A 22,464-nucleotide genomic window follows, 5' to 3' on the forward strand; every position below is an offset into this window, starting at 1 on the left:
CTGAAATCCAGAAACCAAACAGAATATAGTACCACAATGTAAGATAACAACATGTTATAAGTTCCATTGACAAATAGTGTACATCATGTTTTCGACCATTCGGTTCGCTCAGTTAGCTGGATGGCTGGTTTGCGATGCAGAGCAATGCCAACAGTGATGTTTTCAATTCCCGGACTAGCTGAGATTACGATGAAGGACTCTCCTTTTCAGCTTCCCCCCCTCACCTGAGGCGTGGTGACCCTCAGGTTAAGCCACCATCAACTATCTCTCTCTAATGTGAGTGCATGCCCTATGGTCTGATAGGACTGTGGTGGCTTGACTTAACCGTGTTGTAAGATATAAACACAGCAGCCATATTCATTCACTCACAGTGCAAACTTTACATCAGTTAATGCGATGTCATTATTGAAAAGGATATTTCAACAGAATAGATTGGAAGAGGCAATATAAATGAATGGCACAGTTCTAAAACGTGTGCAGGCACAGGGGGACCCAAGGTTCATGTGCATAGCACTTTAAAGGATGAATGGTTAGGAAAGTGTACAGAATCTTGGGCTTCATAAAATGACATCAAGTACAAAAGCAGGGAAGTCTTCCTGAACCTTCCTCAGGGAATAAACCTTCTCCATGGTTGACTCTTAGCTGTCCTTGAAAAGGTTGAGCAAGTCCCTATTTGTATCAATCCCTACAGAAAATTAAATGTCTCTTCCTAACAGCACCACAACAGTTCCAGAACATGGTTCACCACAATGCCTTCAAAGGCAAATGGTACAGCAAATAAATGTTGGCCTTGCCAAGAACAAATGAAAACAACATAGACTTTGATGTAGAATGGGTCATTGTATTTGGGATTGCGGTAAAGTGGTGATACTAACACAGAGGGAATGAGAGAGAAAGTGAGGCATTGATCTATTAGAATTCTACACATTAGGAGAGGATTGATTAATTGGATTAAGAGTCAAAGAAGGGGAGCAAATCTTTGGGAGTTTAATCTCAGGGATAGCATTCATTGACAGAAAGCTAATTAAAGGGATGGTCTACAGTTACCCATGATTGACTATATGTATATGCTTTTAAATCTATCCTCCACACTTTGGACAATGACACTTACCGTACACAGTCACTCTGGTATCTTGCTGAGATTCACCTGCCCCGTTAGTTGCTATACAGGAGTAGATACCCCCATCTTGTTGAGTCACTTTCTCAATCTGTTAAGCCAAGTGAAAGATGAGTAGTAGGGGGAAAAAAAACAAAGACAATCTGAAAGTGAACTGTTCAACCATGCAGCTTCAGGTTTGACTGCCTGTCATTTACACTAAGTGTTTTACTTGCTGTCCTTCTTGTTTCTCTTCTGCAATTACTTCTTAATTTCCTTTTTCTCCTGAGGTTCTCCAATCTTTGTCAAAAATGCCTCCTGGTAATCATAAGCGGGTGCTTGTCTTCCTAAATGTTTTCTTAATCAGTTACACATTAAAATTAAAGTAAGTATACAGGTAAAATTAGGTCAGGCTTTAGTTTGTTGGCATTACTTTGAACACCTGTAGAATTAATTGAGTGAACATGTCACTGGAGTAGTCCCCTTCTATTTAAGGAGCAAAAAAATCAAAAACTGAATGTTTGAATTATATGTTTATAGAATCAGTGAATATGGATGCAATTCAGCCATTCATGTCCATGAGGGCTAGCTCAGTTGTAATCCTACTGACCTTCCTTTTCTCCACAGCCCTCCAAAATATCCCTCTTTAGGTAATTTTTCAAATATCTGTTGAAGACCACTATTAAATATGCTGACCTGTTACTGGGGTCAAAAATGTGACTGGATAAATAGAGTATGGAATTGTCAATGGCATTACATATTATTTACCTGAATGATAAATTTCATGCAGAGCACAATATGAACATGAACTCTATTCCCATCCTCTGGGCTTTTCTGAATCCCAGTATCAACTGGTGACTTTACTCCATTCATTATGTTTAATGATTCATAGTAAGTCCTCATGTAAGGTTATGATTGTGCTCCTGAAAATCACAACTTTGCGTTTAATGATTTTAAGTGAATCATAGATTTCCATAGAAGTCAATGTTAATGCTAGAGTTAGGTTCCTTCAGACATTTTTTGACCACTCTGCAAACTGAAATATTGTGCCAACATGTACTTTATGATCAACTATGCATTCCTAGTTGAATTAATTTCAAAACAAAATATATCATTAAATATATAAAAAACACCTCCTGTACAATACATTCACATGTATTCATAAATTGACAAGGCTTCATCTCTCGGCAGAGCTTAGTCAGCGCTGTCTATATCATTCAACACCTGCCACCGTGTGGAGCCCTTCAGTGCAGATTCAGGATGGCATTAGCAAGAGGGAAACTCTTCAGTAGTGAAATGAGTGGCCTATTGCAAAAACAGAGAGCAAGAGGCAAAGCCAAGAAGAAGGGATAAAGGAGACAATGGAGTGATGAGGAATCAAAGGCAGGGGGAGGTAAATCTGACAGGCAAAGTTGGGTTGTTGCACGAATGCCAGAAGATAACACAGGGGAATGACAATGGCAGGAGATGAGCCCAATTGCCAGGAGCGAAGATAAAATTATAAAGCAGAAATTTGCACGTAATTCAAAATAAAGGCCAATAAAAATTAAATGATGGTTTGCAGGACATCTTAAACCAAGATTTTACTCTATTAGAATTCATTTACAAAAGCAAGTAGCAGAAGTCAAACACAATCTGTAACAGCATGACCCGGCATCTATCCAACTCAGCCGTTACCATCAAGCCAGGGGATTACCTTCGGTTCAATGGAGAGTGCACGACCACATGCCAGGAGCAGCACAGAGTATATCCAAAAATAAGATGTCAACTTGGTGAAGATACCAAACAGGACAACTTGCATACCAATCAGCATAAGCAGCAAATCATAGAAGGAGCTACACAATCCCACGTAGAATGGATTAGATCTAAGCTCTGCAGCCCTCCCACATCCAGTCATGAATAGTGGTGAACAATTAAACAACTCACTAAAGGAGGACAGGGATCTACAAAAATCCCCATCTACAATGATTGAAGAACCAGCACCTCAGTGCAAAAGATAAAGCTGGAGCATTTGGAATAACGATCAGCTAGAAGTGCCAAGTGGATGATCCAACTTGGTCTCTTCCAGTCGTTTCCAACAACACAGATGCCAGACTTCATACAATTTGATTAACTCCATGTTAGACATCAAGAAAGAGCTGGAGGTACTGGACACTGAAGATTATAAGCCCTGCAAGTATTCCGGCAATATTACTGAAGACTTGTGCTCCAGAACTTGCTGCACCCCTAGTCAAGCTGTTTTAGTAGAACTATAACATTGTATAAAGCTGACAATGTGGAAAGTTGCCCAGATATGGCTGAGTGTGGTATCAGAGAGCCACAGAAAAACTGGAATCAAAGGTGATCAGGTGACAAAATGTCTGTTGGTTGGAGTCATACCTAGTGCAGAGGAAGATAATTGTGGTCGTTGGAGGTCAGTCATCTCATCTCCAGGATATCTCTGCGGGAATTCCTCAGGAGAATGTCCTAGGCCCAACCATCTTCAGCTGCCTCATCAATGACCTTCCCTCCATCACAAGGTCAGAAGTGGGGATGTTTGTCAACGATTGCACAATGTTCAGCACTATTCGCAACTTAGCAGATACTGAAACAGTCCATGTTCAAATGTAACAAGATCTGAACAAAACTCAAGCTTGGGCTGACAGGTAACAAGTAACATTTGCACCACATAAATGCCATGCAATAACCATCTCAACAAAAGAAAATATAACCACCATCCCTTGACAGTCAATGGTGTTACCATCACTGAATCCCCACTATCAACATCTTGGGGATTACCAGTGACCATAAAGTCAATTGGACTCACCACATAAATCAGAGGCTAGAAATACTGTGGCAATTAACTTACCTCCTGACATCCCACTACCTGTTGACCGTCTACAAGGCAAAAGTCAGAAGTGTGATGGAACACAGCCCATTTGTCTAGATGAGTGCAATCCAACCACACACAAGACAACTAACACCATCCAGAACAAAACAGTCCACTCATTAGCACCACAATTACAAGTATCCACGCTCTCCACTACCAAAGCTCAGTAGGGCGATCTATAAGACGCCCTGCAGAAATTCAGCCAAGATCCTAAGACAGCAATTTCCAAACCTATCACCACGTCCATCTAGAAGGACAAAGGCAGCTGATACATGGGAATATCACGATCTGCAATTTCCCATCCAAGCCACTCACCATCCTGACTGAGAAATATATCACTGTTTATTTATTGTTGTTGGGTCTAAATCCTGGAATTTTCTCCTTAGTGGCATTGTCAATCTATCTCCAGCACATGGACTGCAGTGGTTCAGGAAGGCAGTTCATTACTACCTTCTCAAGGGTAACAAGGGACGGTAAATAAATACTGGCCAGCCAGCAAGATCCAGCTCTCACAAGAGAATAAAGTCACTCTGTCTTTCCACTTTGCATCTCAAAGCTCCATTTAAATTCCAGTTTGCTCTTTTCCATTCCTAACCAACCTCCCATACTGGAGGCCTTAAATTAGCTGATTTCTTTATCATTGGAGCATCGACTGGTTCATTATGAAGAGGGCTATCATTTAAAATACTCTCACAATATACACAGTTATCAAGTGTAGAAATGGATCAGTGCCAACCAGACATATCTTGCCATCCATTCAGTCAGAAATCGCTTAATTGAGTTCATGCATTGGACCGATCTTATTGTCATCTCTGGTTGAAAAATTACAATACAATCTTTTTTTTATATGTGTTTTTTATATATGATCTCCTACCTGCCCCATACCATTCTACCATCCTTCATCTGATAGGACCATTCCCACGGGCACCTAGAAAGTCTGAAAACCCTTCATTTCTCAACTGGATGAATCTGATTTGTCATTCCAATAGCAATGTTAATATTTTTATGACTAATAAACAATAAGTATTCAAGGAAAATGGGAAAAAATGTTTTAATACTCCTTGGCATTTTTTCCTGGATTACTTGTATCAGTGTCCTGGAGATTAATCTTTGATCTCAGGAGCTTCTAAGAAAATCTTGGAGAATTGATGATCCTATGTAGGGGTTAGGTGAATGGCTAGTTCTTTTTGAAATGATTGAGAAAGCACAGTGAAGGACTGTGTCTTTGATGTTCAAAAAGTTACCAAATATGCAAGGAAATAGGGCGAAAAAATACATAGGGACTAAGATATGGCAAACTTCAGTTTTAAAAGCCTGAAGGTTTCAGGAGTATTGAAAAACTGAAGGAAATATTAGAATGCCACAATTTTGAGGTCATAAAAGAATTAAATCAGGACAGCTATGGCACGATAAATCTCAACTTGACCATTTTAGGAAGGATGGGTCTACATCATAGTTTACAGGAGCTTGCAAGAAAGGAAAATTCATTGAAGTGAAACTATAGTCCTTCTTAGTAAAGACAAGAAAGGTTGTGAAGGAGTTTGTAAGACAAAGATCACAGTAAAAGATAAGCATAACCCTGTATTTTACCTGAAAAGTGTAATAAGAGATTCTCCAGATTTGAGAGTAGTGCTCACATCTAGAACTTCATAAAACAAAGAAAATGTTCTGCAATTTAAAAAGTTGATGACACAAAGGAAAGAGTAATGATTTTTGCAGACAATTTCAGTAAAGGAAGAAATGGTGTTGTTCAGGTCATTGAGATCAGCAGTGTTCACAGATTAAATAGACTAAGTATTGAGTTGGACCTCTTGCACTCCGGTTTTCCTAACCAGTGGGTTTTCATTTTTTTCTTCATGTGGAATCAGGAGTCCATCTATTGGTTCAGACTCACCTTCGCCTTTTCTCTCCCGATCCCATCCAAAATCTAACAAATGATTACTTCTAGAAAATCTGTTATTCTAACATGGTCCCATGATAGCCTTAGCAGTCAGCTGCAATTACTATGATGAGGCTCATAGACTAATTTCTTGTGATTCCAGGTTTCTGCCTTCAGGCTTGGGTTCTTTCTCTAAGCCTATTCAGCACTTGAACATTTAACTAATGTTAACTAGGCAAGTGTCTTGAAGAAATGAACATTTGGATGCCTTTTTGAATGGTTCTATCTCATCCCTTTGCACTGAGCTAAACAGAGGCATGTGATCTGAGGAACTTAATAAATGTGTAATAGACATGTCAGGCAAACAGAAAGCTATTGTTAGATAATCTAGAGTTTTGAGAGTTTTTAAAGGTTAAAAATTGTGGGGCTCTGGAAAGATCTGGAAAGCAGGACTAATTGGCAACAATCTTCAGAGAGCTGGCATAGATATGATGGATCAAATGGGCTTCTTCTCTGTTGTAAGATTCAATGAAGATGAACATCAATGTCTTTATTTACCTTGAGTCTCCCACTGGTTTCAGTCAGTAGCTGACTATTCTTCAACCATGATATCGATGGTGTTGGAATTCCAGTAGCAGTGCATTCCAGTATCGCAGATTTCCCAACAACGATGACCAAATTCTCAACTCCTACAATTGTCACTACTGGGGGTACTTGTCACAACAAAAAAAAATACAATCAATAATTCAGCAATTTAAGAAGGATCTAGCACAGCTATTGAATAAGATGACTGCAGGCTAAAATAGTAACAGAGCCCATGAATGGCATTCAGAGATAGCCCAGGTAAAAACAAAACATGTTCCTTCGAATGGAAAAGATATCTAATTGAAAGCTAGTGCACCCTGCGTGACAAAGAAAATAAACTTTAAAATAAACAGAGTAGGAACCATATGACAAATGTCAGAGGCAAGATTTGGTTAATAACCAGGAAGATTATGGAAAATAGAGGAAGGTATTTAAAAAGTTAAAATGAGAAGCAAAGAGGTTACAAGAAAAAAAATTCCCACCCATTTGGGATATAACGTATGTGCAATGGGGTATGTGTGAGAGGGTGCATGTGTTGGTGTGAGTGTAGGGGGGTGTATGTGCGTGCATATGAGAGAAAGCTGGTATAGGGGGAGCTTCTGTGTGGGTGTTGGGTATGTAGATGTGTGCGTGTGAGAGAGTGAATCTTGTAGCGGGGTCACCTGCTACAACAATGGATGAATGGACACCGCACAACAATCACCAGGCAGGAGTGTTCCCGCCTATTCGGAGAACACTTTAGCAGTCTGGGACATTTGGCCTCGGACCTTCGGGTGACCATTCTCCAAGGCGGACTTCAGGACAAGCAACAACGCAGAGTGGCTGAGCAGAAGCTGATTGCAAATCTTAGTACCCATGGGAATGGCCTCAACCGGGACCTTGGGTTCATGTCACATGACAGGTAACCCCACTGTACTATACACTCTCTCTCTCACACACACAAGAATGCCCTTAATTCCTTCATTCAGATCATGAATGTATAATGTGAATAGTCGTGGCCCCAACATGGACCCCTGCAGAACTCCACTAGTCACCGGCTGCCATCCTGAAAAAGACCGCTCTGTCTCTACTCTGCTTTCTACCAGTCAGCCAATCCTCTATCCATGCCAGTATCTTATCCCTTACACCATGGGCTCTTATCTTATTTAGGAGCCTCCTGTGCAGCACCTTGTCAAAGGCCTTCCGGAAATCTAAATAGATCATATCCATTGACCCTTGTTCGTCTACCTCCTCAGATTTGACTGGCATGACCTCTCCTTGACACAGCTGTGCTGACTCAGCCCTATTTACCACACACTTCCAAGTACTCTGCAATCTCACATTTTAAAATTAATTTGTGGGACTTGAGCATCACTGGCTGGCCAGCATTGATAGCCCTTGAGATATTTGCCCTTGAGAAGGTGGTGGTGAGCTGCCCTTGAGAAGGTGGTGGTGAATCGCATCAGTCCACCTGCTGTGGGTTGACCCACAATGCTGGTAGGTAGGGAATTCCAGGATTTTGACCCAGTGACTGTGAAGGAACGGTGATGCATTTCCAAGTCTGGATAGTGAGTGGCTTGGAGGGGACTTGCAGGTGGTGGTGTTCCCAAGTACCTGCTGCCCTTGTCCTTCTAGATGGAAGTGGTCGTGGGTTTGGAAGGTGCTGTCTCAGGATCTTTGGTGAATTTGTCTCATCCTTAATAATGGACTCTTAAAATCTTTCTAATGACCAAGGTCATGTTAACTGGCCAATAGTTCCTGTCTTCTACCTCCCTCCCTTCTTAAACATTGGGGTGCTACATTAGCCATTTTCCAGTTCTCTGGGACCCTCCCTGACTGTAGTGATGCCTGAAAGATCATCATCAATATCTCTACAGTTATCTCCTCAGGAACTCTAGGGATGTAGACCATCTGGTCCGAGTGATTTATCCACCTTCAGACATTTCAGCTCCCCTCTGCCTCCTGACTCTCGAAGTTCTGGTATGCTACTGGTATCTGGTGAAGACTGATTCCAAGTACCTACGGCATTCCTCCCCTATTTCTTTGTTCCACATTACTACTTCTCTAGCCTTATTTCCAGCTTTTTACTATTGTCTCCTTGTTTTTAAAGCTTCTCAATCCTCTGGCTTCCCACTAATCTGAATTGAATTAGCATTATTGTCACATGTACTCAAATGTGTACAGCGAAAAGTTTATAAGTCGCCTTTACAACATGATCTTAGGTACAAGGTACTGAGGTACAGTTTCTTCAGTTACAAAATTAGTTACAGTGTAACAATATCACTAATGCACAGTGACATCTTAGGTACAGAGTACCCAGGTACAATCCTTAGTTACAGAATAGAGAAATGAAGCAAAAGAAAGTTACATTACAGCTATACACAGTTTAACCATAGATCAGAAAAACAAGAAGCAAAGTTTAAAAATCAAACATCACAGTCTCTCGCCCAGGGCTCTCTGCAGCAGAGCAGTGGAGGGGGCCACCATGTGGTTTGACCATTGGCTGCCATTACGCTCCGCACTGGGCCGCTATCGTCACACTCCATACCAGGCTGCTACTGCCACGCTCCGTACTGGGCTGCCGGTCGCTAGCATCCTCACTCCGGGCACCTGCTGTCTCCACTTCAAGCCGCTGACAGCCCCAATTTGCGCTGCCAACTAGCGACCCTGTTTCGGAGGTCGATGCTGGTTGTCCGAGGCCAAGAGTCCAAGAAGACAGAAGAAGAGAAGAAAACACAGAAGGGAGGAAAAGAAGAAGGGAGAAAAGAAAAAGAACGGGGCAGAGTGGACAAGCTCCAACTGGAACATCCTACTCTGCTGCCATCTAATTTTCACCACATTGTGATTACATTACATTACATTACATTACAGTGTGGAAACAGGCCCTTCGGCCCAACAAGTCCACACCGACCCGCCGAAGCGCAACCCACCCATACCCCTACATTTACCCCTTACCTAACCCTACGGGCAATTTAGCAAGGCCAATTCACCTGACCTGCACATCTTTGGATTGTGGGAGGAAACCGGAGCACCCGGAGGAAACCCACGCAGACACGGGGAGAACGTGCAAACTCCACACAGTCAGTCGCCTGGGGCGGGAATTGAACCCGGGTCTCTGGCGTTGCGAGGCAGCAGTGCTAACCACTGTGCCACCGTGCCGCCCTTGTATGCTTTTTAATTTGCCTTAACAATGTTCCTGACTTCCCTTGTTGGTCATCGGTGTCTCGTCCTCCCTTTGTGAGTTTCTTCTTCCTTGGGATGAATTTCTCCTGTGCCTCCCGAATTACCCCAATAAACTCCTGCCAGTACTGCTCCACCATATTCGCTACTAGGCTCCCCTTCCAAGCAAATCTTACCAGCTCCTCCCCCATTACTGTAGTTACCATTACTCATAATGAGGTCCCCTTAAGGGTTTCTTCACCTTAAGATCCCTAATCAGGTCTACCTCATCACACATCACCAATTCCAGAATTGTCTGTACCCTAGTAGACTACCCAAATCTGCTCTAAACAACCATCTTATAGATATTTACCAACTTCTTTTCCTTGGGATTCACAACCAACATGATTTTCCTAGTCCACCTGCATGTTGAAGTTCCCCATGATTACTGTAATAGTGACTTTCTTATAGCTCCTGATTGACTTGCTTCCCTACATTCTGACTACTGCTAGGTGGCCTGTACACAACCCCCATCACCACTCCTTTGTGGTTCCTCAACCCCACCCACACAGATTCTACCCCTTCTGTTAAGACATTTGATAAGGTTCTCCATGGTAGGCTCATTCAGAAAGTAAGGAAGCATGGGATACAGGGAAATCTGGCAGTCTGGATACAGAAGTGGCTGGCCAATAGAAGACAGAGGGGGTGGTAGTTGATGGAAAGTTTTCTGCCTGGAGCTCCGCAGGAATCTGTTCTGAGACCTCTGCTCTTTGTGAATTTTATGAATGACTTTGATGAGGAAGTGGAAGGGTGGGTTAGTAAGTTTGCAAATGACACGAAGGTTGGTGGAGTTGTAGATAGTGTCGAGGGCTGTTGTAGTTTGCAATGGGACACTGACAGGATGCAGAGCTGGGCTGAGAAGTGGTAGATGGAGTTCAACCTGGAAAAGTGTGAAGTGATTCACTTTGGAAGATCGAATTTGAATGCAGAATATAGGGTTAAAGACAGGATTCTTGACAGTGTGGAGGAACAGAGGGATCTTGGGGTCCACTTCCAGAGATCCCTCAAAATTGCCACCCAAGTTTATAGGGTTGTCAAGAAAACATATGGTGTATTGGGTTTCGTTAGCAGGGGGATTGAGTTTAAGAGCCACAAGGTTATGCTGCAGTTCTATAAAGCCCTGGTGAGACCACACTTGGAATATTATGTGCAGTTCTGGTTGCCTCATTTTTGGAAGGATGTGGAAGTTTTAGAAAGGGTGCAGAGGAGATTTACCAGGATGCTGCCTGGACTGGACAGCATGTCTTATGAAGAAAGGTTGAGGAAGCTAGGGCTTTTCTCATTGGAGCGAAGAAGGATGAGAGGTGACTTCATAGAGGTGTACAAGATGATGAGAGGTGTAGATAGAGTGAATAGCCAGAAATCTTTCCCAGGGTGGAAATGGCTATCATGAGGGAGCATCATTTTAAGGTGATTGGAGGAAAGTTTAGGGGAGATGTCAGAGGTAGGTTCTTTATACAGAGTGGTGAGTGCCTGGAACACACTGCCAGCAGTGGTAGTAGAGTGAGATACATTAGGGACATTTAAGCAACTCTTGGATAAGCACATGGATGATAGTAAAATGAAGGGTATGTAGGTTAGTTTGATCTTAGAGTAGGATAAAAGGTTGGCACAACATCGAGGGCCGAAGGGCCTGCACTGTGCTGTACTGTTCTATGTGCTGACTCTACATCACGTCTTGCTCTTGATTTAATTTTATTTCTTACTAAAAAGACAAATCCACCCCCTCCTTTTGATAAGATGTGTATCCTTAGACACTTAATTTCCAGCCCTAATCCCCTTGCAGTGACACCTATATAATATCCACAACATCATACCTACCAATTTCAATGTATACCTCAAGCTCATTTACCCTCTTTCACATACTGCATGCATTTAAGTTCAACACCCTCAGTCCTGCATTGGCTGCCTCTTTTCTTGTTGCTGTCCCCTCATCTGCTGTATCTGAAGTTAGAATCCTGATCCTTTTCACACTTTCTATTCTATTACTTGTTGTGGAAACTTTAATAACTTCTGCTAAGTCCTCCACCTGCCTTTAACTTATTCGATAATTTTCCATGCAACCGAACCCACCCACTACAGGGGAACCTCGATTATCCGGCATTCGATTATTTGAATTTTGGATTATCCGGCAAAATCGCAAGGTCCTGATGCTTGGCTAAACTATGCTATTCAGCATTTGATTATCCGGAATTCAATTAATCAAACTAATCAAACTCCTGCCTGTGGCCATCAGATAATCAAGGTTCCTCTGTATTTAGTTTAAAGCCCTAACCACATTCTTAGATTTGGGATTTGCCAGGGTTCTGGTCCCAGCAAGATTCAGGTGAAGCTTGTCCCATCAAAATAGCTCCCTCCCTCCCCAGTACTGGTGCAAATGTCCCATGAATTCGAACTTGTTTCTCCCACATCCATCTTTGATTACCTGTTTAATCTTGAAGAAAGTGAGGACTGCAGATGCTGGAGATCAGAGTCCTGATGAAGGGCTTAGGCCCAAAACATCGATTGTCCTGCTCCTTGTATGCTGTCTGATTGGCTGTACTTTTCTAGCACCATATTCTCGCACCTGTTTAATCTTGTTGATCCTGTGCCAATTTGCTCATTGCTCAGGAATTAATCCAAAAATTATTATATTTTTGGTTCTGCTTTATAATTTAACTCCTAGCTGCTTATATTCCCTCAACAAAATCTCTTTCTTCTTTCTGCTGATATCAATGGAACTTAGGTGGACCATAACAATTGGATTTTTCTCCTCCCACTCCAAGTTCCTCTGCTGCCCAGATGAACTATTCTGAACCCGTGCACCAGGTAGGCAATAGGACTCTCAATCCTGGCCACAGCGAACAGTGTCTATTCCCCTGACTGCATTACATTCGATTACAATTACATTTCTCTTTTCTTCCCCCACTTGCATGGCTCTCTGTACCACAGTACTATGGTCAGTTTGCTCATCCTCTCTGCAGCCCTTGCTCTCATCCACTCAGGGAACAGAAATCTCAAACTTGTTGTTCAAAGGCTGAGCCTTCTTCAGCACTACTTTCTGGAACCCTCTACCTGCCGCGCTTGTAGTCACACCCTCCTACCCTGACCACTGCTTAAATTTGAGGTATTTAATCTAAGGGGTGTCACTCCCTTCTGAAACATAGCTTCCAGGCCACTCTCTCACTCCCTGGTGTGTTTGACGCTTAGACTCCAACTCATGAGCCAGAGTTCCTCAAGCAAACAAACAACACTTGTTACAGATGTGGTTACTCAAAACTACAACGGTGTCCGACAGCTCTCACGTAGGTCGCGTAGCCCAGCAATTCTAATTACTTAGTTCTTAATGTGAGTTTTAAAAATTTTGTCCTGACCTTTTAGTTTGGAGTCTACATATATTTCCCCTATTTACCTTCAATCTGGAAGTAACCAAATATAGATAGTCAAATCAAAGTTATCACCAACCAATGAATTTACTGTTTATCTGTGATGTCACATTTATGAGTCAGGTATTAAACTTAATGGTATGGGATTCTTTATAATATTTCTAGAATTTGGAATATCACTGCCATTCCTGAGTATTGTTCTGCTGTTGAATGTAAGCAATTTCCGTCATAACACAACCAAAAGCTGAATCCACAAAATGGAATTATCAAATAATTGGTATGGCTTTGCAAGAGAAAATATTGTACCATGAATTGTGACGTTAAATTCTCTTCTCCTTTCCCCTGCTTCATTTCTAGCCACACATACATAACGACCGACATCCACTGACTTCAAACGAGGAATAAAAAGTTTGTTCCCGTGAGCTGACACCTGGGCACCGTCGAGTTCAGTGAGCAGAATGTTATTCCTAAGCCATCTAATGAACAGAAAATGTGAGATCAGGCTTCATTTGGTTAGAATGAGACACAGTTACATACTCAGAAAAATATCAATTTGGCTTGTAAGTAATTTGAGTCGCTCAACTCATCACCTAGGAACACTGAAAATAGTCCATACATTGTCATGAGCATTGGTAAACAATGTTGCATATACACTAGTATTGCTAAGCAGTATTTTATGTAGGTTGTGTAGGCTGTTAATTGCTATATTAATTATGCTTAATTTGAAGTTGGGAGCAGGCATTAACTTGCATTTATGATCTTGGAATTAAACATGGTCTGAAATTGCATTTTTAAAAAAGAACTTCATGGGATGTGGACAATTCTGGCAAGGTCAACATATATTACCTATCCCAACTTGCTCTTGAACTGATTTGACTGCTAGGCCATTACAGAGGGCAGTTTAACAGTTTAGTGTTGACCAATTCCTGTCGGCCAGACCGGGTAAGGGGAAAGGATGGAAGAACATCTTACTAAAGAACATTCTCAGACCAGATGGATTTTTTTTCAACAATCAAGGACAGTTTCATGTTCACCTGCCGCCATGGTGGGATCTGAACCCATATCCTCAGAGTGTTCCCGTGGGCCTCTGGATTAATAATCCATTGAGATTGCCATTGAGAATGCCACTGTCTCCTATTGGATTAGCAGGTGAATGTCTGTAATGTGTAACTTTGCAAATAAATGCTTATGGAAGTATGCAAAGATGAGGTCCAGTTCTATCCTTCACCAACTGGTTTTCTGAAGTATAACACCATTCTATTGGTAAATATTGTTGCATACACTCTATTATTACTAACCAATGACACACAGATCGTAGTTTCCACAGTGAAATATTTTAATAAACAGCAGAATCATGTGGGTCTCTTATGTGAGAAGGTACCAGACCATGCATGCTTACACACATGATTGCTAATAGATATGATGGGATCAATTACAGATTCAAAGGAAAGGGACGCAATGATTTTAAAATATATATTTTAGACAATTAATAAACCCTGTACTGAATGACGATTTGGTAAAAGTATAGACTAGTCTGACATTCAGTCTTCCAATCGACATAAAATGCATACTGTATCTAAATAATAAAAGCAGAAATTGAGCCCTTCATTCCAAGTAAAAGTCATAGCAGACTCAAAACGTTAATTCAGTTTCTCTCTCCACAAATGCTACCAGACCTGCTGAGTTTTTCCAGCATATTCTGTTCTTATAACAGATTTTCAGCATAGGCAGTATTTTGCTTTTATTCGAGCGTCTATTTCACTGTATCTAATATTCATGGAGGTATTGGAGATTGAGTATTGATTGCTTTATAACTTGACACAGTTGCAGTGGTTCTGATTTACTGCACATCTGCCTTGTAACTTTGACAGTGATACAGCAAGATGTAGAAACCTTTTCTCTTTATCCTTTCATGGGATTTGGATTATAGTTAGAGTTACAGGAAAGGCCAGTTTTTGTTGCCTTTTCCTCATTGCCTTTTGAGTTGAGTGGCTTATAGGTTATTTCAGAGGGCAGTTAAGAGTTAACCACACTACTGGTCTGGTGTCACATGCTGGACAGATCAGAAAGGATAGCAGATTTTCTTTCCTGAAGTATATTAGCAAACAAGATGGATTTTCACAACAACCAATGGTAGTTACCTGGTCACCATAACGGAGACTGGCTTTCAATCCCAGATTTAGAAAATCAATTTAAATTCCACCAGCTCCATGGTCCATCAATGCTGTCTGCACACCATTAATCTGAACCTCTGTATTACTATGCCACTGTCTTCCCTGACAACTATATCAAAACTTTGCCAGGCGTGCATGATTGTTTGCCACTAACCAACACGTAATGTGGAAGTAACATGAACAAACTAAAATGGAGACTCACGTAATCTTTGGTGGTGGATTGCCAGTCACTTTGCATGCCAGTTCCAGAGGATTATCAATGGTCACAGTCACATGAGAAGATTCTTCAATCAACAGCTGTGGAGGGACTGGTGATGCAAATGACAACAGTGTTTTGCATAGCATTCATTTGCAAAAAACCTCTCTAAATCCAAACAATTCTGTGCTCAGTGTATTTAAGTAAGTCACTTCATCATCTGACTGTATAGACCAAATGTCTTATGTATGTGTTTGGAAGTACATAGCAGCAACTAGGCCAAAGGTTTAATGTGGTTCTTCCACCTTTCTTGAGAAGAAGGGTATTCCCTGCACTTTGCCTTGTGGTGTGACAACATGAGCAAAATTAGGATTCCATAAGATAAAGAATCTTACCTTATGAAAGTTTTCTTTCAAAATTGAATACAGCTACCCTAATGATCAGAATTACAATTTTCAAAGAATTACATTATCTCATTGAATGATAGAACAGGCACTAAAAGACAAATGCTCTATTCCAGGTTGCATTATCAGGTACATAGTAATAGTACAGAGATAGGCCATTCAGTTCAAACAGTCCATGCCCACTGTTTTTGCTCCACTGCAGTCCCTTCCCCCATTCTTTCTATAATTATCAGCATAACCATTTTTTTCTCTCATATCCTCATCTAGCTTCCTTTCAAACACATCTCTGATCTCTTACACACAGTGGCACTAATTTCCATATTTTCTGGGTAAAGAAGGTTCTTCAAAATATGCAGTTTGATTTATTGATGATAATCTTATGTCAATAGCTTCTAGCTTTGTTCTTCATTACTGAAAACCTTCTGTGCCTATTCTATCAAAACCATTCATGACTTTGATGCTTTCTCTTGGGCCATGCCTCAGCTTTCTCTCCCGAGCAGAAAGACTCTATTCTTCCTTTCCTGGTTGATTAAAATCTCATTGTTTTGGTTTCATCTTTGAAAATTCATTTTGTGTGTAATGCTGACGAGGGCTGCACACAAAACTGCAAGTATGAGCTAAGGTTAGACACCTGTTTAGCATAACTTCTTGACTTTTCAATTCTATCCCTCTAGAAATAAAATCACAAACCGTAGCTGAGTGTTAACTAAGCTACTGTCTGCATTATCCACTTGCCCATCATCACTTTATCTTTTCTGAGGCACAGAAAAAGTGCTGTAAGGATCTGCCCTATAAATGAGCCCTTTTGACCGTACAGACTTAAAACAGCATACTGCCAAAAATCTAATTATAAAAATATGCACACTAAACAGACCCGAGCTACAGCAGGAAGGAGGCAAAAACATTGAAGAACTAAATAGGTTTACTGGTGAAGTGATATATATGGGCTGAATCATTGAATAATAGAATCATATAACACAGAAGGACCATTTGGTCCATTGTGTCTGTATTGGTTCTTTAAACGAGCATTCTGATTGGTCCTACTTTTCCACTCTTTCTCCATAACCCTGAAAACATTTAAGATAGAAACAGAACTTTGTTCAGTAAGTTAGTGTTGAAAGTTTGATTTCCAGAACATAATACATTGATCCATTAAAAAATAAGTCAACTTATTTCTAGCTCTGTACATTCCGATTACTGACCCTTCTGTAGTTTCTCCTCATATGACTTTAAATTTTCACAAAACAAAGGTAAAACACTTTCTATCCTGACCCAAGTTGCTTTAACCCCAAGCTACGAAAGCACTCTCCAACATAACACAGACTATTGTTGTTTATGCTTTTGAATGGCCTGGTATTATGCAAAATTATATAAAAGTCAATACTGTAGGCCCTTGACCACTTGGAACAATGCCACGTTCATTTCGTATACAACTACTGCAGATATCAGCCTGGGCTATTTTTTTCATTCTTTCACAGGGACGTGCACATTACTGGTTAGGCCAGAATTTATTGCCCATCTATATCTGCCCTCTAGAAGGTGATGGTCAATCACCTTTTTGAAACCACTGCAAGACATATGCTTTAGATATGTCCACAGTACAAGTAGGAAGGGAGTTCCAGGATTTTAACTTAGCAACAGTGAAGGAATATGTTTATAGTTTCAAGTCAGAATGTTGTGTGACTTGGAGGGGAACCTAAGGTGGTGGTTTTTCCATACATCTGCTGCGCTAGTTATAGAGCCATAGAGCTGTACAGCATGGACCCTTTGGTCCAACTTATCCATACAAATCAGAAATCCTGAATTAATTTAGTCCATTTGCCAGCATTGTCCCATATCCCTTTAGACTGTTCTTATTCATATACCCCTTTTAAATGTTGTAATTGTACCAGCTTCCACCACTTCCTCTGGCAGTCCATTCCACACAAGCACCAACCTCTGCATGAAAACGTTGCCCCTTAGGTCCCTTTTAAATCTTTCATCTCTCACTTTAAACCTATGTCCTCTAGTTCTAGACTCTCCTACCCTGAGGAAAACACTTTGGCTATTCACCCTACCTCTGCCCCTCATAATTTTATAAACGTCTATAAGGTCACCCCCCCAGCCTCCGAGGATCCAGGGAAAATAGCCCCAGCCTATTCAGCCTCTCTAAGCTCAAACCGTCCAAACCCAGCAACATCCTTGAATCTTTTCTGAATCCTTTCAAGTTTCACAACATCCTTCCTATTCCAGGGAGACCAGAATTGAATGCAGTATTCTAAAAGTGGCCTAATCAATGTGCTTTGAGTTAAAGACATATCTCAGGAAGAGATCAGAATGCAAACCCCCCACATCAACTAGGGCATATTCTCCTAGGAATATCTTTCCTTTTCTTGAGGCCCCAAAGCTTATAACAGTTTCCCTACCTAAGATGTCCACAGTGTATTGAAGATGTTCTTCTCCAGCAGCACTGGTAGCCATACATGTATAGGTGCCAGCATCACTCTCTCTGACAGTTTCAATCTTAAGGGTCTTTCCTTCACCCATCAATTGTATTCTGTCACTGTCTGTCAATGAGACACCATCTTTGAGCCAAGAGAGGACAGGAGGAGGGTAACCACTTGAGGAACAGGTTAATGTCAAAGAATGACCAACTATTGCTTTTGTCTTCAGTGGATGGTGCAAGCGACTTTCAATACGAGGCGGAACTAAAGAGAACAAAAGGAGATGACATCAATGCCCATGATAGCAATGAAAGCTCAACAACAGAGCAACAGGAATTTGAACATCTAACACTGATCTTGTGCAGTCTGTGCATGTTGCTTGGAGTATTATCTTGTACCCATTATGCTCCTCTGGTAATGTGTGAGCCTTCTGTCTCTGGGTATGTTCTTAGGTACTATGCCAGTATTGCTTGGTGCATCAGGTGGTTTGTGACTGTATGGACTACACGCACAGCTTACATTTCTGCATACTTTCTCGAGAGAATCAGTCTTCATAACAACAAATATTTACAAAGTGAGCTGATTGGATTACAAATACATGAAAATGAAAAGCCAATTAAGAGTCAACCACATTGCTGTGGCTTTGGAGTCATGTGTAGACCAGACCAGGAAAGTTTCTTTCCCTAAAGGGGATTAATGAACCAGATGGGTTTTCTCAACAGTGGTTAGTCTTAATTCCAGACTTTAAAAAATTCAGATTCCACCATGGTGGGATTCCAACTTAGGTCCTCAGAACATTGCCTGAATCTCTGGATGAATAACCTTCAGATAATACCACTAGGCTATCACCTCTGCATTAATCTACCTGAACTGATATATTCTCTGTACCTTTCGTAATCTTACATAGCTCTATGAGTTATTTTCTGCTCGGCTGCAAAGCCCAGCTTATCTAATCACTATTCAGAGCTTCTGTTAGCCATGTTAGTTGTCACTTCATGTGCTATTTTCAGCAATATAGTTTTATATCACAAATACTTAGTTGTCATTTTAATTGAGACAATGAATAAATAATAAGTGTATTTAATTCGCCAACTATTTCCTGGGATGCCAAGTGCTAGCACTGAATGAAATAATGTGCAGTCTTTTCTTTATGTAATGTAAGTTACCATTCAAGCATTTTCGACATTTTATAATGGAGAATGTTTCTGACATATGTAACTCTAATGCTTAAACTATAGAACAAAAAGAAAGAAGCAAAGAGTAATATATTTCACAAGGATCAATCTATGATAAATAAGCATGGAATTTACATTGAACAATATTACATGTTCTGGTAAGCCATACTGATTATTACACACTCCTGCTAAGTTAGTCACTGAACTGGGAATGGAATGTCACAAAACATGGTTTATAATTACAAGAATAGAAATTGTTGGAGACAAGGCTTTCCATAGGTATGTCAGGAATAAAAGAATGACGTGAGTTAAATTAGGGCCAATCAAGGATAATAGTGGGAAGTTGTGTGTGGAGTCGGAGGAGATAGGGGAAACACTAAATAAATATTTTTCGACAGTGTTCACTATAGAAAATGAAAATGTTGGCGAGGAAGATACAGAGATACTTGCATCTAGATTAGAAGAGATTGAGGTTCACAAGGAAGAGGTATTAGAAATACTGCAGAGTGTGAAAATAGACAAGTCCCCTGGGCCGGATGGGATCTATCCTGGGATCTTCTGGGAAGCAAGGGAAGAGATTGCCGAGCCTTTGGCATTGATCTTCAAATCATCATTGTCTACAGGAATAGTGCCTGTGGACTGGAGGATAGCAAATGTGGTTCCCTTGTTCAAAAAGGGTAGCAGAGACATCAGACCAGTGAGTTGGTGGTAAAGTGTTGGAAAAGATTATAAGAGATAGGATTTACAACCATCTAGAAAAGAATAATCTGATCAGGGACAGTCAGCACGGTTTTGTGAAGGGTAGGTCGTGCCTAACGAATCTTATTGAGTTTTTTGACAAAGTGACCAAACAGGTAGATGAGAGTAAACCGGTTGATGTGGTGTATATGGATTTCAGCAAGGCATTCGATAAGGTTCCCCACAGTAGGCTATTGTACAAAATGCGGAGGAATGGGATTGTGGGAGACATAGCAGTTAGGATCAGTAATTGGCTTGCTGAAAGAAAACAGAGGGTTGTAGTTGATGGAACATGTTCATCTTGGTGTCCAGTTACTAGCAGTGTACCGCAAGGGTCGGTGTTGGGTCCACTGCTGTTTGTCATTTTTATAAATGACCTGGATGAGGGCTTAGAAGGGTGGGTTAGTAAATTTGCAGGCGACACTAAGGTCGGTGGAGTTGTGGATAGTGACGAAGGATGTAATAGGTTGCAGAGAGACATAGATAGGATGCAGAGCTGGGCTGAGAGGTGGCAAATGGAGTTTAATGTGGACAAGTGTGAGGTGATACACTTTGGACGGAGTAATCGGAATGCAAAGTACTGGGCTAATGGTAAGATTCTTGGGCGTGCAGATGAGCAGACAGATCTCGGTGTCCATGTACACAGATCCCTGAAAGTTGGCACCCAGATTGACAGGGTTGTTAAGAAGGCATACAGTGTTTTGGCCTTTATTAATAGAGGGATTGAGTTCCGGAACCAGGAGGTTATGCTGCAGCTGTACAAAGCTCTGGTACGGCCACACTTGGAGTATTGTGTACAGTTCTGGTCACCGCATTATAAGAAGGATGTGGAAACTTTGGAAAGGGTGCAGAGGATATTTACTAGGATGTTGCCTGGTATGGAGGGAATGTCTTACGAGGAAAGGCTGAGGGCCTTGAAGCTGTTTACGTTAGAGAGAAGAAGGTTGAGAGGTGACTTAATAGAGACATACAAGATAGTCAGAGGGTTAGATAGGGTGGATAGGGAGATTCTTTTTCCAAGTATGGGTACGGCAAACACGGGGGGACACAACTTTAAAGTGAGGGGAGATAGGTATAAGACAGATGTCAGAGGTAGTTTCTTTACTCATAGAGTAGTAAGGGTATGGAATGCTTTGCCTGCAACGGTAGTAGATTCGCCAAGTTTAAGTGCATTTAAATCGTCATTGGACAGGCATATGGACGTACATGGAATAGTATAAGTGGGATGGGCTTCAGATTAGTATGACAGGTTGGTGCAATATCGAGGGCCGAATGGCCTGTACTGCGCTGTAATGTTCTATTCTATGTTAAATTCTGCAGGTCTGGCAGCATCAGTGGGATGAAAGCAGAGTTAACGCTTCTAGTTCAATGACTTCATCAGTATTGGGCTTGAAATGTTAATTCTGTTTTCTTCCTACAGATGCTGCCAGACTTGTTGAATTTCTCCAGCAATTTCTATTTGTATTTCAGATCTCCAGCAAAGACAGCTCTTTGTTTTATATTATTGCCTTATAATTACTCGCTGCTGGAGCCATGTTGTACCTCAGTGAAATAGGCAACTTACCATAAACCTGCATTCTGTAAGACTTCTCCATACTGCCTGCAATGTTCCTTGCTCTGCATGTGTACCAACCTTGATCAGATGCCTGTACCTCGTTAATCAGCAAAAATTGTCCTCTTTCAACATACATCATTTTTGAGCTGGATACAATTGGTCGTCCATCTTTCAGCCATGTAATTCCTGGGGCAGGAATTCCATGTGCATCACACTGTAGACTGACGTGACTCTTCAACTGGGCAATTACCTCCTTGGTATCATTCGCTCCTTGGATAGTGGGAGGGACTAGGAAAACAGTGAAGAATTACTTACATTTATAGAATGCCTTTAACAGCCTTGGGACATCCTGTAGCCAACAAAGTACTCATGAAGCTGATTCACAATAGTAAGTTAGGAATCCAATTAAATTGAGAATACTCAGGTAGAATCTTTTCAGAGAACATTCAACACTTGATTTCACAAAAATAATGAAACATTGAGATCTCAACCAAAGATGCTGCGCACTTTTCTTTTAAATTAAGAATTAAAATTGCTATCATCCCAAGTCCCTTGAATAATTTCAGGTAGGCTGTTCCACTCACATCATGTTCCATTCTATGGTAAACTCAGCATGTTTCAATTTTTGGTAAACAAGGTTTATGGTAAGGAAGTTACTTTTGTTCACAGCACAAATGTATTGGGAGTTATCATGAACCATAACAATGTTGTCATTTTGGCATTTCTCACAGCAGCAAGGGCAAGACTGTTGCATTACTATAATTCTCATAGTAATTATATGAGTGTATGACCACAAGTAAGCCATTT

At 41.0% G+C, this 22,464-nt stretch overlaps 1 protein-coding gene across 1 annotated transcript in view; it reads right to left on the reverse strand.

The window, feature by feature from the left end:
* Nucleotides 1-22,464, reverse strand: part of LOC122564614 (hemicentin-1-like) — a 421,032-nt gene that overhangs the window by 210,081 nt on the left and 188,487 nt on the right. Inside the window, exons 31-36 of the mRNA XM_087998302.1 lie at nucleotides 21,667-21,945; nucleotides 18,172-18,453; nucleotides 15,369-15,474; nucleotides 13,299-13,468; nucleotides 6,403-6,557; nucleotides 1,112-1,208 (exon numbers count right to left, since the gene is read on the reverse strand). Coding sequence (XP_087854428.1) covers nucleotides 1,112-1,208; nucleotides 6,403-6,557; nucleotides 13,299-13,468; nucleotides 15,369-15,474; nucleotides 18,172-18,453; nucleotides 21,667-21,945 — 1,089 coding nt within the window. The remainder of the gene's footprint in view (nucleotides 1-1,111; nucleotides 1,209-6,402; nucleotides 6,558-13,298; nucleotides 13,469-15,368; nucleotides 15,475-18,171; nucleotides 18,454-21,666; nucleotides 21,946-22,464) is intronic.

Source organism: Chiloscyllium plagiosum, unplaced genomic scaffold, assembly GCF_037043375.1.
Source record: "Chiloscyllium plagiosum isolate Xiang-an unplaced genomic scaffold, Cpla_swu_hap1 HiC_scaffold_21, whole genome shotgun sequence".
Lineage (NCBI taxonomy): Eukaryota > Metazoa > Chordata > Chondrichthyes > Orectolobiformes > Hemiscylliidae > Chiloscyllium > Chiloscyllium plagiosum.